The sequence below is a fragment of the Motacilla alba genome, chromosome 2 (assembly GCF_015832195.1).
Source record: "Motacilla alba alba isolate MOTALB_02 chromosome 2, Motacilla_alba_V1.0_pri, whole genome shotgun sequence".
In the NCBI taxonomy this organism is placed as follows: domain Eukaryota; kingdom Metazoa; phylum Chordata; class Aves; order Passeriformes; family Motacillidae; genus Motacilla; species Motacilla alba.
In genome coordinates this window covers 151,850,580-151,878,260 of record NC_052017.1, presented here as the reverse complement: position 1 = coordinate 151,878,260, position 27,681 = coordinate 151,850,580, and the positions used below count along the sequence as shown (strand labels likewise).

Genomic DNA, 27,681 nt, shown 5'->3' with positions numbered 1-27,681 from the left:
CCTGGAGATCATCCTGCTTAATTTGCATTTCTTAGGTAACAGGATTTCCTGCCGCTGGATCCCAGTGCTGTGGAATTCCAGGGCACGGGCTCGGCTCAGTTCCTCTGGATCAGGGCTGGATCAGGGCTCCCTCCCAGCCCCCCGTGCCAGGACAGGAGCCCCCAGGGGTGCTCCCCCTCCCCACGCTCCCCCTTGGCTCCATCCCAACCCCCGGGGCCCATCCTGGAGGGAGCTCGGGGCTGGGCAGGGGCACCCACAGCACCTCCTCAGGCCAGCCCTGCACCCCAGGGTGCCGGGCGGGCCGAGGAGGGGCCAAACTGGGCCGAGGAGGAGCCAAACTGGGCCGAGGAGGTGCCAAACTGGGCCAAGGAGGGGCCAAACTGGGCCAAACTGGGCTGAGGAGGTGCCAAACTGGGCCGAGGAGGTGCCAAACTGGGCCGAGGAGGAGCCAAACTGGGCCGAGGAGGAGCCGGGGCAGTGCCAGCCCGGGCGGAGGCGGTGGCAGTCCTGTCACACACACACACACAAAGTGACACCGGCTTTCTTTGCGTTTTTATCTCAACTCCCCAGACGCCAGACCCCTGTGCCCGCCCTGGAATGTCCTGGAATGTCCTTTACACGAGGCTACGGAAGCCCTGGGAGGCAGAGGGGGCAGGGCCGGTCCCCAGAGCGCAGCTTGGCCAATTCCTTGGAACAAGAGCTGGGCTGATTCCCTGGATTCGAGCTTGGCCAAGCCCTGGGACCAGAGCGGGACCATTTCCCTGGATCCGAGCTCAATCAGGCCCTGGGATCAGGGATAGACCAGTTCCCAGAAGCCAAGCCCAGCCAAGCCCGGGGATCAGAGTCAGGCCCATTCCCCAGATCTAAGCCCAGCCAAGCCCAGGGATCAGAGTCAGGCCCATGCCCCAGATCCAGGCTCTGGGATCAGAGCTGGGCCCAGCCCCAGATCTAAGCCCAGCCCTGGGATCAGAGCCGGGCTCAGCCAAGCCTGGGGATCAGAGCCAGGCCCATCCCCTGACCCTGGATCAGAGTCAGGCCCAGCCTCAGGATCAGAGCCGGGCTCAGCCCCAACCTCGGGATCAGAGTCAGGCCCAGCCCCAGCCCCAGGATCAGAGTCAGGCCCAGCCCCAGGATCAGAGTCGGGCCCAGCCCCAGCCCCAGGATCAGAGCTGGGCCTATCCCCAGGCCCAGGATCAGAGTCAGCCCCATTCCCCAGCCCCAGGATCAGAGCCGGGCCCATCCCCAGGCCCAGGATCAGAGCTGGGCCCATCCCCAGCCCCAGGATCAGAGTCAGGCCTATCCCCAGGCCCAGGATCAGAGCCGGGCCCGGCCCCAGCCCCAGGATCAGAGTCAGGCCCAGCCCCAGGATCAGAGCCGGGCCCGGCCCCAGCCCCAGCCCCAGCCCCGGGGCGCAGTTCATGCCGAGAGGTCGCTGTTGTCGAACCTCTCCTGGTCGTAGACCTCGGCCACCACCTTCCTGCCCGCGAACCAGCGCCCGTTGAGCGCCTGGATGGCCTTGTGAGTCTCTGAGGCCATGGAGAACTCCACGAAGATCTTGACGATGATCTCGGCGTCCTCCTCCTCGCCCTGCTTCTCCTGGTAGATGATGACCCTGTTGACAGCGCCGAACTTGCCGCACTCCTCCGTCACCTCCCCCTCCAGGTCGTCGTCGATGTCCTTGGGATCCACCATGTTCCGCAGCACCATCACCGTGGACTGCAAGGGAGCGAGGAGGGAATGAACGCCTGGAGGCACAGCCCAGCTCCCCGACCCCACTGCAGGCACGCCCCACGGGCTGCTGGCTCAGGCTTTGGGATGACTGCTGAGATTCCCGGTGTGTGCGCTGCTGGCCCCTGGATCAGAATTCCCCCGGGCTGGGAATGCTGTGTGCCATTCCCTGGGATACAGCCTGGAAGCACAACCAGCCTGGGGCACCACTCTCATTTTCCCTGTGCTGCCGCCAGCCAGGCATGTCACTGTCATGTTTTCTGGAAAAATCCCTTCGCCAGGATTGCTCTCCTGGGAAGCTGAGAAGCCTCAGAGGGAAAAGGAAACAATAATTATCTGATTGGCTTCTCCTGTGTTTTGCTGCTTTGGAGCGTGGTAGGTGATTGCTCCATTGGTTTTGTGGGAATTGTTTTTGGTTAATGACCAATCGTGGTCAAACTGTGTCGAGGCTCTGTGGAGAGTCACGAGATCTCATTAGCATCTTTCTAATTTTCTGTCTGTACCCTTCTGTATTCTTTAGTAAAGTTTAGTATTCGTTAATAATATAATATCATAAAATAATGAATTAGCCTTCTAAGAACATGGAGTCAGACTCACCATTTTCCTCCCCTGCGACAGGGGACCCCGAAAATACCACACAGCTATTTTTGGCTTTTCCTCAACAATTCCTCAGCTCTGTCACAATTCTCTTTGTGCTCCTTTCCTCCCCTCCCAGCAAAGCTGAGGGATTCCCCAGGCGCTCCGGGGGCTCCCACCAGGACACACAGGTAGGTCACACACCTGCACCCAGCCCTTCCATGACCGAGCCCCTCGGGATCTCAGATCCAAGGGACAGCTGGAAGGCACCTGAGCTCCAGGGCCACGTCCAGGTGGCCTCTGGGCACCTTCAAGGACAGAAATTCCACCACCCCTCTGGGCAGGCTGCTCTGTGCACCTGGCCCTGGCACACCTGGGGCATTCCAGGCCCTGTCCCATCCCATTCCAGGCTCCACGTGAACACATCTCCTGTGGCTGCTCCTCACAGCCCAAACCAAGGGCACTTGTGGGCTCAGAGTTCCAAACAGGTTGGGATGGAGCATTTTATTAAAAAATACTCACAAGCTTCGTGGCCTGGGGGTTTTGAATTGTTTTAAACCTTAAATGAGGCTCTTTAGCTGTGCTCAGCTTTTCCCAAGCCAGGCTGTCCCACGGATTGAGGTGGTTCTGGCTGCTGGGACAGGAGCTCACAGGTGTGTTTGTGTGTGTTTAACTTCAGGCACCCTCGGGAAGAAGAGGGAACCCTCATTCCTCAGGGAATGCTGCCAGCATTGTCCCTGTTAGCAAATGGGGAAGAAACACTGCAGATTCCCTGTCAAAGCCCTGGAAATCTGGCAGGAGACTCCAGCAAAGGAACAAGCTGCACATGCCCAGGCAGGATCACCAAGTCCCCTCCAACAGCCCCCACAGAAATCCATGAATCCGTTGTTCTGTTTAATGTCCTTTTCCTATCCCTCATTCTTGTCCTCTTCCTCACTGCAATTCCCACGCTCTTCTGTTTGACCAACACCTCAGGGATTCACGGAATCAACTCGGGTGGGAGAAGACCTCCAAGACCACTGAGGCCAACCCAACGCCCAGCAACACCAGAGTTCAGAGACACCTCACCAGGGCCTGCTCCGAGCCCTCCAAGGGACTCAGGGAAGATCATGGAATGCCAGGATGGTTTGGGATGGAGGGACCAAGAGCCCATCCTGCCATGGGCAGGGACACCTTCCACCATCCCAGGCTGCTCCAAGCCCTGCCCAGCCTTGGACACTGCCAGGGATGGGGCAGCCACAGCTCCCCTGGGCACCCCACGCCAGGGCCCAACAACAGGGATATAATGTGGAATATTGGGAAGGGTTCCTTCCCAAAATCCCACCTAACCCGGCCCTCTGGCAGTGGGAAGCCATTCCCTTGTCCTGGCACTCCAGGCCCATGTAAATCAATCCCGAAGAGCAAGGCCAGGTGTTCCCTGAGTCCCCCCAGGTGTTCCCTGAGTGTCCCCGAGGAATGTGCAGGTGCCCCCGAACCCAGAGGTGCTGGGGGTGAGCCCAGAGGTGCTGGGGGTGAGCCCAGAGGTGCTGGGGGTGAGCCCAGGGGTGCTGGGAGTGAGCTCAGAGGTGCTGGGGGTGAGCCCAGGGGTGCTGGGGGTGTCTGTGAGCTCAGAGGTGCTGTGGGTGAGCCCAGAGGTGCTGTGGGTGAGCCCAGCGGTGCTGGGGGTGCCCCCGAGCCCCCCCGCCCTGCAGAGGCCAGCGTGGCACGCAGGTGGCAGCTGTCCCCTGCTGCACTCACCTCCTGCTTGCGCAGCAGCTTCTGCATGACCATGTGGCGCGCGCTGCTGCCCGAGATGCTCATGTGCTCCTGCTCGCTCAGCATCTCCGGCCGCTCCGACTCCTGGAACACCTCCTCCTCCTCCTTCTCCTTCTTCACCTCCACCAGCCCCAGCGCCGGGGGACTGGCCAGGATGGGATTCACAACCCCCACCTGCGGGATGGTCACCGGGATGGGCGGCCGGGCAGGGGTGACACCTGGGAGAGCACAGGGACAGGAGGATGGTCAGTGACACCTGGGTGATGGTCAGTGACACCTGGGCGTGTGTCAGTGACACCTGGGCAGTGGTCAGTGACAGCTGGGCGATGGTCAGTGACAGCTGGGCAGTGACAGCTGGGCAATGGTCAGTGACAGCTGGGCAGTGACAGCTGGGTGATGGTCAGTGACAGCTGGGCAGTGACAGCTGGGTGATGGTCAGTGATAGCTGGGCAGTGGTCAGTGATAGCTGGGTGATGGTCAGTGACACTGGGTGATGGTCAGTGACACCTGGGCGAGTGTCAGTGACAGCCGGGCGATGGTCAGTGACACCTGGGCGATGGTCAGTGACACCTGGGCAGTGGTCAGTGACACCTGGGCGAGTGTCAGTGACAGCTGGGCAGTGGTCAGTGACTACTGGGAAACATTCAGTGTACGCAGGCCATGGCCAGTGACACCCAGGGCCATTTATCCAGCTTGCCCCCCATGCCAGGTGTCCCTGCTGGGAACCCACGGCCTGTCCCATCTACTGGACACCAAAATGAATCCATAGAACACCCAAGCTCCTGCCCAGGTAGGGCCAGGAGCAGAGTCCAGCTTCCAGGGGACTCCAGGCACAGAGTGCCATCTGTGGAAAAGGGACACAGATGACAAGAGGCAGAGCACACACCGGTGACAGGAGCCAGGGGACAGACACGTGCAAGTGACAGGAGGGGAAGCGCACAGGTGACAAGAGCACACGCACATGACAGAGGGAAGAGGACACGCAGATGCCAGGAGGAAGGGGGCACAGGGGCCAGGAAGAAGGTGACAGGACACAGGTGACAGGAGACAGGGGACAGAGGTGCCAGGAGGAGGGGACACACACAGCTGCCAGCAGGAAGGGACACAGGGGCCAGCAAGAGGGGACACACACAGGTGACAGAAGGGGACACACACAGCTGCCTGCAGACAGGGGACAGAGGTGCCAGGAGGAGGGGACCCACCTGTGATGACACCGGGGGCCTGTGCAGCCATCACGGCCTGGGGCAGAGCCCCCAGGGGCTGGGCCAGGGTCAGGGCAGGGGACACAAGCCCCGGGGTCGCCAGCGTGCCCAGCACTGCAGCTCCTGCCACGGCTTCCTGCGGGACACACGGAAAACCTGGGGTTACCCCTGCCCCAGGGACCGTCCCTGCAGAGCACCCGGCCAGGCTCAGCTGCCCCACACCTGGGAAATTCCCAACACTGCCATCCCCAGGAGCTCCCAGGGCTGCTCAGGAAGGCAAAGGGGTCACCCAGCCCAGCAGGGAAAGAGAAACTCTGAAGCACCCTGGAAAAAAAACCTCCTGGAACTCCAGTCCCAAGGAACACCCTGACTCCAGATGCCCAGAACTCCAGGAGAAACATCCAGCTGGACAGTAAGCACTTCCATGGAAGTACTGAAATAAAGTGCCTGAAACACAGCCAGGATCCCAATGTTTTTTGGCTGTTGTTGCTTTCCAGGCCGTTGTAGTCCCGGTTTAATTGCTCACACCCTTCTCTCCCTTGTATCCTCGGGGCTCCTGTAATCCCTGATGTGGCAGAGCAGAAGATGCCAAGGTTTTGTCCCTCCATCCCAGATGTTAGTGGATCTGTGACTGCCGTGATATCCCAACTGTCCTCTACACAGATGCCCAAGCTCTGGGATCCCACCCATCCCATCAGGGCTCCCAGCTTTCTATCCCAACTCTCCTCTACACAGATGCCCAAGCTCTGGGATCCCACCCATCCCGTCAGGGTTCTGCTCTCAGTGCCCACAGAGCCACTCCTATTTCCACCGGAGATGAAGCTCCTAGTGAAGGGGAATAGGAAAGTGCTGGAACAAAACCACTGGAATTTCTGTCTCCACTGGTCACCAGCTGCTCCCACTTCTCACTGAAATGGCTAAAAAACTTCTCCCAGTAGTTTTGATTCCTTCACTTCCCTGCAAGTCTGGCTTTTCCACCTCTGGCAGACAGGGGTGACCCTTGCTCCCCTCTCTTTAGTGCCACTCTCCTCACAGCAACAGATCCTGCAGTTTCTTGACACAACAGCAGGATTTACCCAGTCTGTACCACACCCCCACCGTTTCACTCCAGCAGAGCCCACACTTCCTTCCCAAAGTGATTTTGATTCCAGCCACGTCCCAGCCTCCTCCCTGCCCCGACTGCAGAGCTTTCCAGACCACTGGAATCTCTCCTGGGCACCTGTGAGTTCCGTGTGAGGGGCAGCTCCTCCCACTCCTGCCTCCACCTTTGACTCAGGGAATCATTCCTCAAAAAGCCTCCTGGAGCCCCAGTGTGCTGCAGCAGCTCCAGGGGCTGCACTGACCAGGAATTCCTGCCCACGGAAACCCCACAGCACAGCAGAGCTGCAACTGTCTTGCTCCACGGGCTACAGTGCCACGGGGGGACCCTGCTGCCCAAGGCAGGGAGGGGGGCACAGCCACGGGAGTCTGTGTCCCACCCAGGAGCTCCCGGTACTTCAGGAAAACAAAATCAGTGCACTCAAGTTCCGTATCAATATCCACCTTATCACTGCCTTTCCCTGTTTTGAGCAGCCTAAAGCCACTCCAGGCCTGATCCACCCTGCCACAGGTGCGACCTTCAGCCAGAGTGCTGCTCCTGCCCCAGCCCTCACCCCTTCCATGTGCTTCCCTGCTTTCTTCCAGCCTCTCCTGCAAACATTTTTCCCTCGCTGCTGGTTTGATGTCCAGACTAGGAATTCCCTCCACCCTTCCCCACCAGTTCTTGAAATAAAGCTCTCATCAGCTGTGCCAGATCATTCCAAAATCTGGGGTCTCAGACTCCCCAGCTGCCAGGGACAAGCTTCCGTGTGTGAAATCCTGGGACAGGGTATGACCTGGAATCACAGGATCCTGGAAGGGACCTTAAAGCTCATCCAGTCCCACCCCTTGCCATGGGACACCTTTCACTAGCCCAGGTTGCTCCAAGCCCTGTCCAACCTGGCCTTGGACACTTCCAGGGATGGGGCAGCTTCTCTGGGCACCCCGTGCAGTGCCTGTGCTTTACCTCTGCTGTCCCTGTGCCATCCCCCTGTATCACCTGTGCCTCCCCTGTTCCACCCCCGTGTCTCACCTGTCCCTCCCATGTCCCACCTGCTCCACTGCCATGTCTCACCTGTGCCTCCCCCATGTCTCCCCTGTTCCCCCTATGTCTCACCTGTTTTTCTCCCCTGTTCCACACCCGTGTCTCACCTGTTCCCGTGTCTCACCTGTTTCTCCCCCGTTCCACCCCCATGTCTCACCTGTTCCACTCCTGTGTCTCACCTGTCCCCCCCGTGTCTCACCTGTTTCTCCCCTATTCCACCGCCATGTCCCTCCTGTTCCACCCCCATGTCTCACCTATTATCCCCCCATGTCTCACCTGTTCCCCCCATGTCTCACCTGTTTCTCCCCGTTCCACCCCCGTGTCTCACCTGCTTCTCCCGTTCCACCACCATGCCTCACCTGCTCCACCCCGTTCCTCCCGTGTCCCACCTGCTGATCCCCGTGTCTCTCCTGTTCCTCCGGTGTCCCACCTGCTGATCCCCGTGTCTCACCTGTTCCCCCGTGTCCCACCTGTTGATCCCCATGTCTCACCTGTTCCCCCCGTGTCTCACCTGTTCCTCCCGTGTCCCACCTGCTGATCCCCGTGTCCCACCTGCTGATCCCTGTGTCTCACCTGTTCCCCCCATGTCTCACCTGTTCCCCCCCGTGTCTCACCCGTCCCCCCCGTGTCCCACCTGCTGATCCCTGTGTCTCACCTGTCCCCCCCCGTGTCTCTCCCGTTCCTCCCGTGTCCCACCTGCTGATCCCCGTGTCTCTCCTGTTCCCCCCGTGTCTCACCTGTTTCTCCCGTTCCACCGCCATGCCTCACCTGCTCCACCCCGTTCCTCCCGTGTCCCACCTGCTGATCCCCATGTCCCACCTGCTGATCCCCGTGTCTCTCCTGTTCCCCCCGTGTCCCACCTGCTGATCCCCGTGTCTCACCTGTTCCCCCCGTGTCCCACCTGCTGATCCCCGTGTCTCACCTGTTCCTCCCGTGTCCCACCTGCTGATCCCCGTGTCTCACCTGTTCCCCCCGTGTCTCACCTGTTCCCCCCGTGTCCCACCTGCTGATCCCCGTGTCTCTCCTGTTCCCCCCGTGTCTCACCTGTCCCCCCCGTGTCTCACCTGTTCCCCCCGTGTCCCACCTGTCCCCCCTGTGTCCCACCTGCTGATCCCCGTGTCTCTCCTGTTCCTCCCGTGTCCCACCTGCTGATCCCCGTGTCCCACCTGCTGATCCCTGTGTCTCACCTGTTCCCCCCGTGTCTCACCTGTTCCCCCCGTGTCCCACCTGTTGATCCCCATGTCTCACCTGTTCCCCCCGTGTCTCACCTGTTCCTCCCGTGTCCCACCTGCTGATCCCTGTGTCTCACCTGTTCCCCCCATGTCTCACCTGCTGATCCCCGTGTCTCACCTGTCCCCCCCGTGTCTCTCCCGTTCCCCCCGTGTCCCACCTGCTGATCCCCGTGTCTCTCCTGTTCCCCCCGTGTCTCACCTGTTTCTCCCGTTCCACCGCCATGCCTCACCTGCTCCACCCCGTTCCTCCCGTGTCCCACCTGCTGATCCCCATGTCCCACCTGCTGATCCCCGTGTCTCTCCTGTTCCCCCCGTGTCCCACCTGCTGATCCCCGTGTCCCACCTGTCCCCCCCGTGTCCCACCTGCTGATCCCCGTGTCTCTCCTGTTCCTCCCGTGTCCCACCTGCTGATCCCCGTGTCTCACCTGTGCCGTGATCTTGGCGGTGGCGGCAGCAGCAGCGACGGCGGCTGCCGGGGGGAGCCCTCCAGGGGTGGCTGGGGTCAGCAGTGGCATGGGGGGCGTCACGGCCTTGCCCACCCGCAGGTACTGACCCCCCAGGTCAAAGAGGTTCATGGAGGACACGGCATCCTGGGAAGACTGGGCCTTCTCATACTCTGCAGGAGGAGATCATTCCCAAATGAGCCTTCTGTTGTTCGACCACGGAATTATGGAATGCTTCGGGTGGGAAGGGACCTCAAAGACCTTCCAGTCCCACTCCCTGCCCCCTGCCATGGGCAGGGCCACCCTGCACTGTCCCAGGTTGCTCCAAGCCTGTCCAGCCTGGCCTTGGACACTGCCAGGGCTGGGGCAGCCTGTGCAGCACCTCACCCCCTCACACCCACCATAAATTGCATTTCTAACTCCCGCCCTGACCTGCTCCAAATTTATTCCCACCCGCTAAGGAAACTCCCTCCCTAGGGTGGAAACCCAGCCCCGAGGGCAGCCCCAGGAGCAGAGCACGCTCCCCCTGCCCTGCCCTGCCCCAGCTCCAGCGGGCTGTACCAATGAAGCCGTAGCCTTTGTGCTTCCCTGTCGTGGGGTCCCTGGCCAAGGTGCAGGATTTGATCTTGCCAAAGGCTTCGAACACGCTCTTGATGTCGTCGTCGGACAGGTCCTGGTGCACCGAGGCCACGTAGATGCGGTTGAAGGCCCGGGCCTCCTCTGCCAGCTGGTCAATGATGGGCTGAGCCTGCCCGATGTTGCTGGGCCTCCCCACCTGCAGGGACAAGGGTGGCAATGGAGCTGGGAAGGGCCTGGAGTACCTGAGGGAGCTGGGAAGGGGCTCAGCCTGGAGGAAAGGAGGCTCAGGGGGGACCCTGTGGCTCTGCACAGCTCCTGAAAGGAAGGGACAGCTGCGGGGATTGGGCTGTGCTCCCAAAGTAAGAGACAGGACAAGGGGAAACGGCCTCAGGCTGGGCCAGGGGAGGTTCAGGCTGGACATCAGCAGGAATCGCTTCAAGGAAAGGCATTCAGGCATTGGAAGGGGCTGCCCAGAGTCCCCATCCCGGGAGACATCAAAGGAACGCCTGGGTGTGGCACTCAGTGCTCTGGGCTGGGTGACAAGGTGGGGATGGGTGACAGGCTGGACTCGATGGGCTGGCAGGGATTTTCCCAAGTGAACAGTTCCGTTTTCCTGTGGTATGGACAGTCCATGGAGCAGGGCGGCACTTGGCCCCTCCCTGCCTGCAGCACAGCTCAGAGGGAACAGTGCAGGAACAGCCTGCACTGCCGGGGTCCTGGGCCCTGCTCCTCCTCCCTGTATCCATTGACCTGCCAGACTTCCAGGGACCGAGAAGCATTCTGCAAGCAAACCACAGCACTCCTCCCTGTTTCCTAAACCCTCTGGGCCACGGCACTCTGCACACACTCAGGGTGTGACAGAGACACCACAAAAGATATAAAGAATCACCTTTGCTTTGTCTGCAAAAGAATTCCATCTGTGGGCGGGAAAACCTGAGGGCAGTCCCTGGAGCCAATCCCAGGTGGGACTTGCAGGCTGGGGGCTTCTCCTCAGAGAGGAGGGACCCAGAGCCACTGTGTGTCCCATGCTGGACACCAAGGTCCATCAGGGAACAGTCTTTGGGCTCCTTCCCCCACCACAGTGCTGTGGGGAGCGTTTCCAGGTGTGAAACTGTTACTGCCAGGAAAAGAGAAGCAGGAATCTTCAGAGCAGGCGTGTTACTCACCTTGATGTTCCTTCCCCCCAGCATGACGGAATTCATCTGCTCCAGGGCCAGCTGGGCGGCCTCGGGAACCTCGTATTCCACAAAGGCAAAGCCCTGGGACGGGAGGAGACACCTGTCAGTCACTGCAGCTCTGCCAGTGCAGTGCAGCCACGCTTCCCCATGGACCCACAGGTGGAACCGATTCCCACTTCCCTGATTCCTGCTCGTGGCCCTAGAGGATTCCTTAGAGAAACCTTTTAATACGGCAGAAAATGGCCTGCAAAGGTTCCCCCAAGAGCATCTGATTCTGGAGCCTGCAGCAAAACCACGCCTAACTAGGGACTGCTGCTGTGTCAGCACTTCCAGAGCTTCAGGTTGGACAGCAGGAGGCATTTCCTCACTGAAAGGGTGGCCAGGCATTGGAAGGGGCCGTCCAAGGAGGTGTGGAGTCCCCATCCCTGGAGATGTCTGAGGAATGACTGAATGTGGCACTCAGTGCTCTGGGAGCTCTTTTCCAACCTCAACAATTCTGATTCCACACACGCCCGGCTCCCACCACAGAATCCTGCCCCAAGCAGATCAGGGAGCTGCAAACATTCACCCCCAGTGCTAAAAGGAGCCTGTTCTTCACAGGGACAGAGGCCCTTTCCTCTCCTGGCTGCATCTGGAAAGCCTTGAAGAGAGGAGGATGTTCCTTGAGGGCTGGGAATCATGGAATCATGGAAAGGTTTGGGCTGTGGGGACCTTAGAGCCCATCCAGTTCCACACCTTCCAATGAGCCTTCTGTTGTTCGACCACGGAATTATGGAATGGTTTGGGTGGGAAGGGACCTCAAAGACCTCCCAGTCCCACTCCCTGCCCCCTGCCACGGGCAGGGCCACCTTGCACTGTCCCAGGTTGCTCCAAACCCCATCCAGCCTGACCTTGGACACTTCCAGGGACGGGGCAGCCACAGCTTCTCTGGGCACCCTGTGCCAGGGCCTGCCCACCCTCACAGGGAAGAATTCCTTCCACAACTCTGCAAAGCTGCTTGTTTTGTCTTTAGAACACACGGCTGAAAGAAATGTCCTTGCAGCAGACCCCGAAACGCCTCACCACTGGGCCACCAGCACCAGCTCTCGCTGCCCCCAAGGAATTCCACCCCTTCCCGGGAGAGTTCACCTCCACTTTGGCAGATCCAGGCAACCCCACAACAGTTTGGGTGGGACTGGACCCCAAAGCTCCTCCAGTTCCACCCCGGCAGCCCCATCCCACCTTGTGCTTCATGGTGACGGAGTCCCAGGACATGTCGATGCTCTTGATGGGCCCGAAGGGGGCGAAGGCCTGGCGGATGGTGTCCTCGCCCAGCTCGTAGTAGATGGAGCCCACGTAGACCCGGCACATGATGGCGAGCGCGCGCTGCCTCTGAGCCGCCATCTGTAGCGAGACAAGGACTGCCCGGTCAGTGCCGCGGCCGGCGGGGCCTCCTCCCCCTGCTGCTGCTTCCCTCCCGGGAGCCAGCCCTGCCGGCAGCTCTGGCACAGCCTGGATCAGAAGGATTTCCCTGCTCGCTGCACAGGCCGCTGGAGCGGATCCGTCCGGCTCGCTGCCGGATAAAGTCCGGCTCGTCCCGGGGGCACGCACGGTCCGGCCCCTCCGGCCGGGTCTCCCCCAGCCTGATCTCATCTCCAGCCACACCTGCAGGAGGAGGGAATCCCTTCGCTCTAGGGCAGCTTCCCCCTCCAGGCAGCAAAGGGCTCAGCTCTGGGCACTGGGAGAACCCTCCCGCTCCCCCCAACAGCAGAGATCCATCGGCACTCCCGCCCCCGCCCGTCCTCCCCGGCAGCAAAGGCTCTGCAGCTGGGAACCTCCCGCCCTCCCTCTGGCACCAGAGCCTCCCCCACCCCCGGCAGTCCGAGATCCAGTACTGGGCACCACTTCCACAGCTCAACAGCAAAGCCAAACGCTTCCACGGCCCAGCGGGACTCCTGGGAAGCGCGTGGTGCCAGTACTCATCCCTGCCTGGCGGCGCTGGCTGTACTGGGGCAGCCCCACCGCGCGGGTGCTGCGCAGAGGGTTCCTGCTACGGTGCCCTGAGTCTGCCTGGAAACCCGTTTTCAAGACAAATCCAGCCATTCCTCACAGGAGGGATCCCAAAAGCAGAGCACAGCGTGTCCCTCGTGTCTGTCACCCCCAGAGAGGCTCTAGAGCTGCTGAGGGACGTGGCCACACCTCGGGGCTCTGCAGGAGTCGCTGCCTGCATGTGAGGGGACGGCTCTGGGGCAGGTGGGACACACCTGGGGCAGGAAGAGGCTGGCGCAGAGCACGTGCAGCAGCAGCAGGCGATGCCTCTGGCCCTGCCCAGCAGCACAGCAGGGAGCTCTGAGCACCCCCTTCCCTCCCTAGCACCCCCAGGGCAGAGGGGCTGCAAGCAGGGCCTTCAGGAGACGATCTCTGGGGTGCCCTCATGAGCACAGGAGCTCTGCCATGCCTGGGGACCCCTGGGGCAGAGGGAAAGCACTCAGGGCCTCCTCAAGGCTGATTTTTGGGGTGCCCTAACGAGCACAGGAGCTCTGCCATGCCTGGGGACCCCTGGGGCAGAGGGAAAGCACTCAGGGCCTCCTCAAGGCTGATTTTTGGGGTGCCCTAACGAGCACAGGAGCTCTGCCATGCCTGGGGACCCCTGGGGCAGAGGGAAAGCACTCAGGGCCTCCTCAAGGCTGATTTTTGGGGTGCCCTAACGAGCACAGGATGTTGCAGCCCAAAAGGAGGCAGAGCTCATCTGTGACAGGCACAGCAGCAGGGACACAGCCTGTACCCGAGGGACTCCTGCTCCCTACTGCACCTGTCCAGGACTGCCACTGGCCACGAAGGGAAACAACCTGGGAGGGTTTGACTCTTGCCACCCCATACAGGACACTGCAAACAGGGACAGCTCCCAGCCCAGACTGTCCCTGAGGTGACATTAGACCCCAGCTGCTGCTCCTGAGGTGACATCAAACCTCAACTGTTGCTCCTGAAGTGACATTAAACCCCAACTGCTGCCCCTGAGGTGACACGAAACCCCAACTGCTGCTCCTGGGGTGACATCCAGCTTGCCCCCTGCCTGGCTAAGGATTTCCCAGCACGGCTGGGCCACGGCTCTCTTTACTCTGCAGGCTGTGACCAGCAGGACTATGGCACGTACGCACGCAGGGCAGAGGCTGGCTGCTCTCCCAGGTGCTCCAGCACGCTCCCAGCTTTGGTGCAGGAAAGCCCCCCAGTCTGCAGCGTATCTGTTCAGGGGGCCAGAGCCACCACCAGTGTCACCCTGGGTGTCCCAGGGAGGTGCCTCTGCAGGAGGAAATCCCCACCTCGCCCTGCCACAGGACTCTAGAGCTAGAGAGCTGGGGGAATGAGGAGGACTCAGCATTTTCAGACAGCAGAAGAATTCCTCCCTGCAAAGGGTGGTCAGGCATTGGAAGAGGCTGCCCAGGGAGGTGTGGAGTCCCCATCCCTGGAGGTGCCCAGGGAACACCCGGATGCGGCATTCAGGGCTCTGGGCTGGTGACAGGGTGGGGATCAGGCACAGCTTGGACTCGATGACCTCGGAGGTCTTTTCCAGCCTTAATGACCCTGGGATTTCACAGGAGGCAGAGCTGAGATGGGCTGGGCTGCCTCTGGGTGTCTGCGGGTCACCAACAGGAGCATCCAGGTGGGGGATGTGCCCTGGGCACCTGAGCTCAGCACAGGCGGCGTCAGGGCCTCCTGCCTGGACATCTCACTGCTCTCAGCAGCCCCCAGGCTGATTTCACTGCTCCTGCAACGTGGAAAAGCCCCTGAAGCCTCAGCCAGGCAGCAGCCCCCACGTGCAGCTGTGCAAGGCTGCTCTCAAGGGATCGGGAGGTTATTTAAAGGCCAGGCCAAAACCCCGCCGTGGGGCGCTCATGTAATCAAAGCAGGTGGTGCACACCCCTCACCACGAGCATCTGTAGTGACCCAGGGGATGGTGAAGGGACGTGGGAATCCTACAGTGTGACACTGAGGGCTGAGCCCGTGGGAAGCTGTAACTCAGACCCTGAGACCCAGAGCTCAGGCTGCACTGCCTCCACAAAGGAACTGGGGAGCTTTGGCAACAGGAGAAGCGCTGGCCAGGGGCTGTCTGCACTTTGTGCATTCCGAGTGGGCTCTGGGATGAAGCACCTGCCAAGAATGGGATAGCCTGACTGCTCTGAACTGTACCAGGCTCCTGCTCCCGGGCTGTGTCCCCCTGTGACTCCCGAGGGAGGAATGGCTGAGGAAAAGGGGTCACAGCCCCGTGCCCTGGGGGTCATAAGCCATTTAAACTTTCCTGTGCCACCAACTCGGCTGCGCCCAGCTGGGGAGAACGGGCCAGAAACAATCTAGGCCAAATTGCTGGAGTTCCACTGTCAGGCAGCAGCTCCAGGGATGGGGGGAAGTCCTGGGCATGAGGGCTCCGGCAGGATCTCTGCCAAATCCACACCAAGATGGCTGCTCTGTTCCACTCCAAACTTACCCTGCCCCAGAACACCCATTCTGGCTCCCCACTGACACGCCACCCATGCCAAAGGAGGGACACTGGGCATTTCACCTCAGTGCCCTTTTCCCTGGAGTTCAACCTCCGCCCGTGTTTTACACCGGGCACAAATCTCACATTCCAGCAAGCCGGAGAGGTATTTACAAGCGTGCAAATGAATTTACAGATGAACCTTTGGGCGCAGAGAGGAGTCACAGGACACTCTGTCCAGCACGTCCTGGAAAAAGGAGGGGACGGACCGTGCCCAGCCATTCAGCTCTTTGTGGCCTCCGATTAGAACGGGCACAAAGGCTCGCACAAGCTCTCTGATCAGTGCTGCAGTTCTGTCCCTTCCATCCTGCTTTTGCTGCACTCGCCACGTGCCATACTGCCCTGGTCTGGAGCGTGCACAGTAAAGAGAGTCCGAGCCCGGGCTGCGCCGTGTCCTGCCAGCCTCCGGCACCCCGGCCCTCCCCAGCACCGGCCGGCTCTGCGTGCTGGGAGGTCGTTCCACCAGAAATCGCCCCTTGGTGAGTTACCTTGGCCGTTAGTTTTAGGTCGGGACCTCAGAACTGTAGCATCCCTAGAAATGCAGCTCCCACAATTTCACGGGTGTGTTCAGAACTGGTGGAAATCTAAAGCTGTCTTTGCCCCCGAGTGGCAGTGTCCCCGCAGACTGCACAGCCTGGGGTCTTCTCGGGGCAGTGACACCTCGCTCTGCTCCTGGGCGTGTCCAGTACAGGTGGGGATGTGGGAGGGCTGCGCTGGGCGCGGACAAGAGCACTGGCACCACTACGAACGTCCCCACGCTAGGCCCTGACTAAGACAAGTGCCCCAGAAGAAGTGAATATGTCTATTGACCGATTGTAAAGGTGAGAGAGGATCTCCAAAGCCCATTGTCACTGCTGCCATCTGAAAGACAGTAAAGACAGAGTTCAGTCTGTTGGAGCTGAGCATACTACGGCTGTTTGTACAAACTCAAGCAGAGCGGCGGCACAGGGGCACCTGCGGAGAGGCCTCTCCTTCCTCGGCCCTCACTGCCTGGTCCCCAGGACTGTCCGGCGCCAGGACCCTGCCGAGTCCGGTCCCACCAGGCCAGGGTGGGGCTGTGCTGCTGCCGCTGCCTCGGGAAGCAGGGTGGGATCCCAGGGGGCACTCAAGGCAATAGTAACCTCTGCGACCACTGTCGTTGATTCACCCCCAGCTTTTAAAAGGAGCCCCTCAACTAGAGCAGACCCTCAGAACCAGGCACAGCCCCAAACGGCCTCAGCTGCCGGGCAGGGAGAGCACATCCACGGGGATTCCTCAGGCAAAGCCCTCGTTTTGGGCTTCCTGACTTTGAGAAAAGGCACTGAGACGTGTTCCGGAAACCTCTGAAGGAGGGGAGGTCAAACCCCAGTTAAGGGTTCCCCCGGTATGGGCATTCCAGTGCGAGCAGGAACAGCCAACAGAACTTCTCCAAAATTGAGAGCACCTGGGTGCAGGGGAGGGAAACGGGGCAGCACTGGGACACGGGGACACAGGGACCCTCCCTCAGGCAGAGGAGATGGTGACAGGACACTGTTCCCAGGATCCCTTCTGCCTTCACCACCTCAAACATGGCTCAGAAGCAAAGCCCACGGCAAAGTCTTTGGCTTCTTGTATCTCAAGAAGGGACGTCCAACAGGACTGGAAGTTTTAACCATTTCCTCTTGGAACAAGAGAGATCTGCGGGCAATTTGTGAGGTTAGTCAGGGTGCCTGGGCGAGCTGCAGGCTCAGGGCTGTGCTCTGGTTCCGAGGGCCCTGAGAACTCCACCGTGTCGGGGGGAGCACGAGGCAGAGGGAGCGGCTCGCAGGGGGCTCTCACCTGGAGGTTGGTGAGCTGCTGCTGCTGGTGGGCGATGGTTTGTTTCACCAGCACGCTCTTGATGCTCTGCTCCATCGCGTACTTCTTGGCCTGCAAGGAAAACAGGGGCTGTGGGGGCAGCAGGGCACGGCGGGGCAGGGAACGACGCCTCCGCAGCTCCCAGAACCTTCCAGTCTCCGTGCCTAAGCACCAGGGCTCTGCCCCAGCTCCCCAGCACCTCGAGGCCCTGGGACACACAGGATGTGGTGAGGGGCAGCCCAGGGAAGCAGCATGCAATGGAGCCTTCCCCTCTTCCGCCCTCGCAGCCCACCTTACCTTACCTGCAGGGCCGGGGCGGGCACGGCCTCCTCCAGTCCTCTCCTCCCAGAGAGCGTCTGCACAGGCAGGTGCTACAGGAGGCAAGGGGCTCCACCTCGCTGCTCCCCGTGGCCACCCCTGGGCTGGGCTCTGCCCTCCCAGCACACCCGGCCTGCCCTGGATCTGCTCCCAAAACACAGCAGCTCCTCTCTGGCTCTGCTCCCAAAACACACCAGCTCCTCCCTGGATCTGCTCCCAAAACACACCAGCTCTTCTCTCTGCTCCCTACATGCCCCAGCTCTTCCCTGGATCTGTTCCCTAAATGCCCCAAATCACCTCTGGCTCAGCTCCCAAAACACACCAGCTCCTCCCTGGATCTGCTCCCTAAACACAGCAGCTCTTCCCTCTGCTCCCTAAATGCCCCAGTTCTTCCCTGGCTCTGCTCCCTAAATGCCCCAGTTCTTCCCTGGATCTGTTCCCTAAATGCCCCAGCTCACCTCTGGCTCTGCCTGCCCTCACAAGGCTCCCTTGGGGTTTCTCCCAGTCCTCCCCAAATCTGGCAAAGCCAGAGATCCCGGGGTGCCAGCACAGAGGCTCAGTGCCCAGGCCAACCCCATCCCACAGGGGTGGCTGTCCCCAGGACACACACTCAGCCATCCCGTGGCCGTGTTTGGGAGCTGCCAGGGAACAGGGGGATCTAACCCAGGGATTTGAGGGCTGTGCTTTGGAAACTGGAAATGGACAAGGGGGCTTGCACCCCTCAGCTCCAGAGAACCACAGGGAATGAGGCTGGGAGCCTCTGTCCCACACAGAGGGACAGCTGGGACAGCACAGGCACAGGCACACGGAGCCTCGGGACAGAGCTGTGTGCCTGCCATCCCCAGCACAGGGATATTCTGGGATGTGTCCCATTCTGCGTGTGCACAGCACAGGGATATTCTGGGATGTGTCCCATCCTGTGTGGATAGCACAGGCACATGGAGCCTCTCCAGGACAGAGCTGTGTGCCTGCCATCCCCAGCACAGGGATATTCTGGGATGTGTCCCATCCTCTGTGTGGAGAGCACAGGCACATGGAGCCTCGGGACAGAGCTGTGTCCCTGCCATCCCCAGCACAGGGATATTCTGGGATGTGTCCCATCCTGCGTGTGCACAGCACAGGGATATTCTGGGATGTGTCCCATCCTGCATGTGGACAGCACAGGCACATGGAGCCTCTCCAGGACAGAGCTGTGTGCCTGCCATCCCCAGCACAGGGATATTCTGGGATGTGTCCCATTCTCTGTGTGGAGAGCACAGGCACATGGAGCCTCGGGACAGAGCTGTGTCCCTGCCATCCCCAGCACAGGGATATTCTGGGATGTGTCCCATCCTGCGTGTGCACAGCACAGGGATATTCTGGGATGTGTCCCATCCTGCATGTGGACAGCACAGGCACATGGAGCCTCTCCAGGACAGAGCTGTGTGCCTGCCATCCCCAGCCCAGGGATATTCTGGGATGTGTCCCATCCTGCGTGTGGAGCAGATCCCAATTTCAGTCCTCCTGGAGCTCCTCATTGGCACTCACACCCTGGCTCAGAACTCCCACCTGACCTAGGATGGCATTTCTCTGAACTGACTTTTTAAACGAAACCCACTCTCACCCACCCCGACAGCAATTCCCCACCGTGCTCCCAGCAGTGTCCAAGAACTCCAAACCAAGCCATTCCTGGGCCCAAACGTGACCCTCCAGCACGGCCACGACCCCACAGACCCGGTGGCGAGTTCCCTTTGGCCCCGGCAGCGACAGAGGCTCATTAAAACACAGCTCCACCCCCCAAAGAGCCAATTCCCACCGGTTTTACTCACTTTCTGGAGAGCTTCCTGCTGCTCTGGGGTGAGAGGGGGCAGCCCCAGCTTGGCTGCCGTGCTTTGCCCGTTCTCCATCTTAATGGACTCCGTTCCCTGAGGAAACACAAGATGCTCAGGGAAAACTGCTCCCACAGGAGTGACCTGTCTTCCTCCCCAGAAAATCAAAGCACTCCATGTCAGAACATGACAGCTGGCTAAAAACCCTTCCCAAACCCAGCGGAATGTCAGGAAAACCAGTTCATATTCCCACCATTCCCTGGGGGAGGAGGCATCCTGTACAAACCAAGAGGTTGTTGGACGCTTAGAGAGTTCTCCAGCCAGGTTTTCTGTGAGCAGACCATCAGATAACCCCCAGCCCGTGCCCACATCATCTCCATCCCCTCAGCAGATGCACTGTCTAATGTCCCCGTCATTGTTCTCCCCCCTTCTCACTCCCAGCTCTGCTGACCCAACTTTCCCAAGTTCTCGTTTTAAAACCTCCTCTGAAACTTCCTCAAATCACAGAACCATGGAATGCTTTGGAGGAACCTAAAGCTCACACAGTCCCACCCCCTGCCCTGGGCAGGGACACCTCCACTATCCCAGGCTGCTCCAAGCCCTGCCCAGTCTGCCCTGGAACACTTCCAGGGATGGGGCAGCCACAGCTTCTCTGGCAACCACTGCCAGGGCCTCCCCACCCTCACAGGGAAGGATTTCATCCCAATTCCCCAGGTGACCCTGCTGTGTGGCAGTGGGAAGCCATTCCCCTCCGTCCTGTCACTCCAAACCCTTGTCTAAAGACCCACTCCAGCACTCTGGAACCATGATTCCAGCATGGCAATCCCACTGCTGGGACCACGGATCCCACTGCTGGGACCAGGGATCCCACTGCCGGGACCAGGGATCCCACTGCCGGGACCAGGGATCCCACTGCCGGGACCAGGGATCCCACTGCTGCATGGTGATCCCACTGCTGGAACCATGGATCCCACTGCTGGAACCATGACTGAGTCCAGGATGGTGATCCCACTGCTAGAACCATGACTGACTCCAGCACAGTGATCCCACTGTTGGGATCATGACTCCAGCATGGTGATCCCACTGCTGGGAGCATGGATCCCACTGCTGGAACCATGACTGACTCCAGCACAGTGATCCCACTGTTGGGATCATGACTCCAGCATGGTGATCCCACTGCTGGGAGCATGGAATCCACTGCTGGAACCATGCCTCCAGCATGGTGATCCCACTGCTGGGAGCATGACTGACTCCAGCATGGTGATCCCACTGCTGCAACCATGGATCCCACTGCTGGAACCATGACTGACGCCTGCAGCACAGTGATCCCACTGCTGGGAGCATGCCTGATCCCAGCCATCCAGCAGCCCGGTGCTGGCACTGCTGGGACCCCGATTCCAGCCTGATCCAGGGCTGGGAGCACCAGCTCAGCCCCACAGCAGGCCCTGGCCCTGCCTCTGGTGCTCGCGTGGGCTCTGGGGGCACCGTCCACCCAGGCAGAGCTGGCTCCTTCCCTCAACTCCACAATTCCCACCAACCACCCCAAAACCAGCGGGGACAACCCCCAGCCTGTGGTCCTGGACACGCTCCTGTGGGAGCTCTGAGTAAAAGGATCCATGGAAAAACCTCGGTTCAGAGCAGGAGCCAAGAGCAAAAGCAAAGCTTCTTCTGGATTGTCACAGAACCATGGAATGGTCTGGGCTGGAGGGACTCTAAAGCTCATCCCATTCCACGCCCTGCCACGGCAGGGACACCTCCCACCAGCCCAGGCTGCTCCAAGCGTCCGTTGGACACTTCCAGGGATGGGACAGCCACAGCTTCCCTTCCCAGCCCAGCCATTCCAGGATTCCAGGACATATTCCCGATAGTCTGACGCTTATTTTACAGCAAGAACGACACTCCTGGTTTTGGGCAGCCTCCAGCTGCCTGCGGGGGTTGTGGACATGGAGCAGACAGAAAACAAACCCTCCCAAGACAAAATCCTGCTCTGCAGGTGCCCGGACAGCGCCCGGAGCTGCAGCTGCTCCCCTGGACTGGGACACGAGGAGCACGAGGATGAAGGGAACACCAGGGCACCGACAGGGACACAGCAGCAGAGGTGGCTGGAGCTGCAAACCCCAGCGCACAAAGCCACACGCGAGCTGAAAACCAGACCAGCAAGGCGAGGCGGAATCATGGAATTGCTGAGACTGGAAAAGCCCTCACAGCCCACCGAGTCCAGCCGTCCCCAGCACTGCCCAGGCCAGCAGGGACCATGTCCCCAGATGCCATCTCCACCCGGCCACAAACACAATCCAGAAATGCTGATCTGTTTACAAAAGAAGGCTCCCTCATCTCCAAGATTCATTTTGATTGTGGAACATACAATAAATTAACTTTAAAAATCCTTTTTGTCCTTTCCCAGCTGGCCGAAGCCCTGCTTGTCACCAGCTGTCCCTGTCCCCTCCCATGTCTCTGCCACTGGACACCCAAAGCTCTCCCCAGCCCATTTCCAAGTCCACAAACCCTTCTCCCACCGCTGCTCCCATCTCCTCCAGCTTTAAAAACTCAATTATTCCAGTTCAGGAGCTCTGAGATGGGGAAGAAGAACAGAGGGAAGGGCTGCCAAGTGCAACTGTTCCAAATGAGAAAGTCAGGAGCCCAATCTGCTGTCATGGCTCCAAACCCAGCCCACTGCACGGCTGAGTTTAATTTCATTTACGCATCTGGGCTTGTTCACAGGCACAGCTTCCAAAAACTGCTCTGGAACACCCCAGCTCCAGCGCAGAGAGCAAAGCTGGGACTGGAAGGACCCAGCAGCGCCCAGCAGCACCCAGGCACTGCTGGCTGCAGCTCTCAGCCTGCACGGATCCCTCTGGGAAGAGCCCAGAGATCCGGGGCTGATCTCTGCACAGAATTCCAGCAGGAATTCCTGAGCACATAAACATCACCACAGTCACTCTGGGCTCCCTGGAGAGCAGCGCTGTGCAAAGCCACCCTCACCCCTCTCTCCAGGCACCTGGGATAACCCTGCTGCCAGGAACGGGCACGCCTGGGGCTCTGTGCTCAGGCTCCTCCCCTCAAACCTTATTCCCACATCCCCCAACAGCCAGGAGGAACCCGGGAAAGCGGGAGGAAAACTCGAGAAAAGCCGGCGGAGGAAGCAGGAGAACGGGAGCTTCTTTGGGAAGGAATAAATGGGAATTGGATTCCTGCTGCTATTCCGGCATCTGAGCATGGCTGGGCCCTTTCAGGGGGTCTGAACTCCAAGAGATCAGAAACATTCCTGGAAATCTGTTACAGGGCTGAGAACTTCTCTGGAATATAAACGCACGGAAAGGACAGAATCCCGTTTATTTGGGAACAACAGGCAGCAAATCACAGGGAGACTCAAGGAGACAGCAATGCAGAGAGGAAGGATGAAGCACATGGCCAGGGCACCGGCTCCATCCCTGCTCCAGCTCCTTGGCTGGGTGAACAGGAATTCAGGGAGAACCTCCGCAGTGCCCCCAGCAGAGGCTGGAGCACAGCCTGGGCAGCACGGAATGCCAGGATCACAGGGCTGGAAAAGATTCCAGGATCAGGGAGCCCAGCCCGTGACTGAGCCCCACCTCTCACCCCATCAGAGCACTCAGCGCCATGCCCCGTGGCTCCCTGGGCACTCCAGACCTCAGGCAGCCCCTTCCAAAGGCCTCACCACCCTTCCAGAAAGACATTCCTCTAAAATAGGTGAGTGTCCAGGGAAGGCCCTTCCTGGCGGGTACAACCACATTCCAGTCCAGTCCCCGTTTTCCATCGGGGATCCCACTGGAACTCTGGAAGCCCTGGTGGCCACGGTAACTCCTCAATGGCTCTAGCATTCCCACACCCCGTGGAATGCTCCTTCCCAGCTGGGAGCAGCACGTGCACAATCCAGAGCGTGGGGCACCTCCAAAGCTTCTCCAGAACTTCCCAGATGTGTTCCCGGAGACTGGCAGGAACCCAAACCCCCCAAACCCCCCAAACCGGGCCTTTCTGCAGCGCTTTGTGAGCAAACAGCTCCCACAGGCGCGGATGTGACCGTGGCTCTGCTCGCTCCAGAAGCACGGAATGGTTTGGGTGGGAAGGGCTGGCAGCTCCTCCGTGGCTCTGCTCCCTCCAGAAGCACGGAATGGTTTGGGTGGGAAGGGCTGGCAGCTCCTCCGTGGCTCTGCTCCCTCCAGAAGCACGGAATGGTTTGGGTGGGAAGGGCTGGCAGCTCCTCCGTGGCTCTGCTCCCTCCAGAAACACGGAATGGTTTGGGTGGGAAGGGCTGGCAGCTCCTCCGTGGCTCTGCTCCCTCCAGAAGCACGGAATGGTTTGGGTGGGAAGGGCTGGCAGCTCCTCCGTGGCTCTGCTCCCTCCAGAAGCACGGAATGGTTTGGGTGGGAAGGGCTGCCAGCTCCTCCATGGCGGGGACACCGTCCCTCTGCCCAGCCCGGGGGGAGCCAAGGCTGCAGCGGGATGGGATTCCAGGCTGCTCTCATTCCAAAGCAGGGTCTGGGGCCATGATTCCAGGCCTGACCCCTTCAGGCTCCCACACGGATCCTGCCAGGCTGCACAGAAGCGTGGCTGACACGGCTGCGGCCACTGGGGCCCACAGGAGACCCCCACACCTTCCTGCAGGCCGGGATCATCCAGCTGGGATTCAGGGGTGCAGAAGGAGCCAGGCACTGGCACAGGAGCTGCTGTGAGGGCTGAGGGTGACAGAGTGCTCCAAAACGCCCCCGCAGGGGTTTCAGTGTCCCAGATGGCACTGGTGAGGTGCCTGGAACATCCTGCCCCTTCCCAGGGGTGCAGAGAGCACAAAGATTGCCAGGAATCAGGAGGACACCCACGGGACGTCCCAAGAATGAGGGGAACACTGAACCGGGAGCACGATCACAGCCCTGACACGGTGCCACGCAGCGTCCCAGACTGCCCAGGTTCCTAAAGCAGGGAACCAGCCTGGATCAGCCCAGCTGATGACCCCTGGTGACCCCAGGGCCAGCACCGACACCAAGGTGCCATCCAGGAACCCCTGGAATCCCACACACAGCCCCTGGTGCCATCCTGGAATCCCACACACATCCCTGGTGCCATCCTGGAATCCCACACACAGCCCCTGGCGCCATCCTGGAATCCTTGGGAATCCCACACACATCCCCTGGTGCCATCCAGGAATCCCACACACACCCCCTGGTGCCATCCTGGAATCCCAGACACACCCCCTGGTGCCATCCAGGAATCCCTGGGAATCCCACACACAGCCCCTGGTGCCATCCTGGAACCCCACACACACCCCCTGGTGCCATCCAGGAATCCCTGAGGATCCCACACACAGCCCCTGGTGCCATCCTGGAATCCCACACACATCCCTGGTGCCATCCTGGAACCCCTGGGAATCCCACACACATCCCTGGTGCCATCCTGGAATCCCACACACACCTCCTGGTGCCATCCAGGAATCCCTGAGGAATCCCACACACATCCCCTGGTGCCATCCTGGAATCCCTGGGAATCCCACACACAGCCCCTGGTGCCATCCTGGAATCCCTGGGAATCCCACACACAGCCCCTGGTGCCATCCTGGAATCCCTGGGAATCCCACACACAGCCCCTGGTGCCATCCTGGAATCCCTGGGAATCCCACACACATCCCCAGGCCCTGCTCTGTCCCACGGGCCACCCTGCATTCCCTGAAAAGTGGCAGGGACATTCCCAGGTCCTCCCCAGCCTCCTGGGATCCCCCTGCAGGTGTGTGCACAGGGATTCCCACCTGGATCCCTGCAGGTGTGTGCACAGGGATTCACACCTGGATCCCTGCAGGTGTGTGCACAGGGATTCCCACCTGGATCCCCCTGCAGGTGTGTGCACAGGGATTCCCACCTGGATCCCCCTGCAGGTGTGTGCACAGGGATTCCCCAATCCCCCTGCAGGTGTGTGCACAGGGATTCCCACCTGGATCCCCTGCAGGTGTGTGCACAGGGATTCACACCTGGATCCCCCTGCAGGTGTGTGCACAGGGATTCCCACACCTGGATCCCCTGCAGGTGTGTGCACAGGGATTCCCACCTGGATCCCCCTGTGTGCACAGGGATTCCCACCTGGATCCCCCTGCAGGTGTGTGCACAGGGATTCCCACCTGGATCCCCTGCAGGTGTGTGCACAGGGATTCCCCAATCCCCCTGCAGGTGTGTGCACAGGGATTCCCACCTGGATCCCTGCAGGTGTGTGCACAGGGATTCCCCAATCCCCCTGCAGGTGTGTGCACAGGGATTCACACCTGGATCCCCTGCAGGTGTGTGCACAGGGATTCACACCTGGATCCCCTGCAGGTGTGTGCACAGGGATTCACACCTGGATCCCCCTGTGTGCACAGGGATTCCCACCTGGATCCCCCTGCAGGTGTGTGCACAGGGATTCACACCTGGATCCCCCTGCAGGTGTGTGCACAGGGATTCCCACCTGGATCCCCCTGTGTGCACAGGGATTCCCACACCTGCAGATTCTTATTTTTCATCAAAACAACGATGGGGAGAGCAGGAATCTAACCCAGTGTGGAAAACGAGTATTTTATGTTGGCTTTTTGCAAATATTAAATGAATATTTTACGGGTCGTGTTGGAAAGTTGCGCTGTGGTAATGTTTTTAAGTAAATATAGTTTTAGGTTAAATATAAAATAAATATAATACAGTTTCAGGTTATAACATAGTGCTAAAATAGAAACGACGGGTGTGGGGTATTTTTTACAGAGAGGAATGAGGCACTCGCCCCAGGCAGCGGCCACAGGACACCCAAATCTGCCGCAGAAAGAGAATTTATTGCTCCAATTTCAGAAGAAACGAACTTCTGAGCTCCTCCCCGCCTCGCTCAGGGCAGGACTGGGAGGAAGCAGCTGGCACTGCCCAGGCAGAATCCTCTGCTGGGATGGAATCGATGCACCGTGGGTGAGGGGTGTGAATGTGCAACAGGCTGCTGCTTTCAGGGGTCAATCCTCTGCCAACCGTGCCCTTTTCCGGGATTATTTTGCCCAAAAAAGGCACCTGGCCTGTCACTCTTTGTTCTTATTGTCTGGCATTGTCCTAATCCCAACTGTCCAGTTTTTATTGCTCTAATTACATCCCTGTTTTCATAACCACTTTGTTACGATTAAACTTTTTAAATTCCAAAACCAAGCGACTGGCGTTTTTCACACAGGAACCATCAGCCCCCCACGAGATTCCTGCTCTCTCACACCCGCAGCCACGAGCCCAAAACGTCCCAGAGCCCGCCGAGAACCCCTGGAAAACACAGTCCAGGACGACTGGGGAACGGGAGCACGAAAGCAGCTTTCAAACAGGCGGATTTGGGAAACCCAGCCCAAAAATAAGAGTTTAAAGCAGTGGATTTAGGAAACCCAGCCCATCTGTGAGCACTTAAACAGGCGGATTTGGGATTTTGAGAAGCGTTTAAAGCAATGGATCTGTGAGACCTAGCCCAACCCCGAGCATTTAAACAACTGGATTTGGGAACAGGAACCCAACAGCAGCATTCAAACAGGCGGATTTGGGAAACCCAACCCAAAAATAAGAGTTTAAACAATGGATTTGGGAAACCCAGCCCATCTGTGAGCACTTAAACAGGCGGATTTGGGAATGCGAGCTTAAAAATAAGAGTTTAAAGCAATGGATTTGGGAAACCTAGCCCAACTCCGAGCATTTAAACAATTGGATTTGGGAATGGGAACCCAAAAGCAGTATTTAAACAGGCGGATTTGGGAAACCCAGCCCACCTGTGAGCATTCAAACGGGCGGATTTGGGAACAGGAGCCCAAAAATAAGTTTAAAGCAATGGGTTTAGGAAACCTAGCCCAACTCCGAGCATTTAAACAGATGGATTTGGGAACGGGGAGCCCAGAGAGAAGCGTTTAAAGCAATGGATCTGTAAAACCTAGCCCAACAAGGAGCATTCAAACAGACGGATTTGGCAACGGGAGCCCAGAGAGAAGCGTTTAAACAGGCGAATTTAGGAAACCTAGCCCAACAACGAGCATTCAAACAGACGAATTTGGGAACGGGAGCCCAGAGAGAAGCGTCCGAAGCAATGCACTCGGGAGCAGCAGCCCAGGACCAGCGGCCCGCTCCCGCAGGGCCAGGACAGCCACGGCGTGGCGGGAGCTGAGGTCTCCGCGGTGGAACACCGACACATTCCCCACACGGAGAAGGCCGCCACGGGAGCTTCCGGCGGGAAGCGGTGCCTATCCCCTCAGAGCCACCACCCCACCCATCCCGCGGGGCCCGGAGAGAGCCCGGCGCGGGCGGCTGCGCTCGGCGGCCGCGCTGTGTCCCTCCCCTCGGCCCGGCCCGGCGCGGCCCCGCCGCCCCCTCACCAGCGCCATCGTCGTTGTCGCCGCCATCTTGTCCTCCCCGTCCGCAGCGCGCGCGCGCCTCTCGC

General features: G+C 59.7%; 2 protein-coding genes across 4 annotated transcripts in view; both read right to left on the bottom strand.

Annotated features, from left to right (window-relative positions):
- Positions 1-27,681, bottom strand: part of LOC119698256 (NAD(P)(+)--arginine ADP-ribosyltransferase 2-like) — a 202,465-nt gene that overhangs the window by 15,056 nt on the left and 159,728 nt on the right. The gene's annotated exons all lie outside the window — the stretch shown is intronic.
- Positions 531-27,681, bottom strand: PUF60 (poly(U) binding splicing factor 60). Of its 3 annotated transcripts, none has more exons than XM_038129962.1 (11): positions 27,617-27,681; positions 19,270-19,365; positions 17,126-17,215; positions 15,817-16,189; positions 12,037-12,198; positions 10,804-10,896; positions 9,620-9,833; positions 9,041-9,231; positions 5,262-5,397; positions 4,042-4,277; positions 531-1,716 (listed from the first exon to the last, which is right to left on the bottom strand). In XM_038129962.1, the coding sequence occupies exons 5-11, from the start codon at positions 12,196-12,198 to the stop codon at positions 1,417-1,419; spliced, it is 1,332 nt and encodes a 443-aa protein (XP_037985890.1). In that variant the 5' UTR covers positions 15,817-16,189; positions 17,126-17,215; positions 19,270-19,365; positions 27,617-27,681; the 3' UTR covers positions 531-1,416. The 3 variants fall into 3 exon arrangements, with proteins under 3 accessions (XP_037985890.1, XP_037985888.1, XP_037985889.1); XM_038129960.1 differs by having other exon boundaries at positions 16,139-16,189; XM_038129961.1 differs by lacking the exon at positions 15,817-16,189.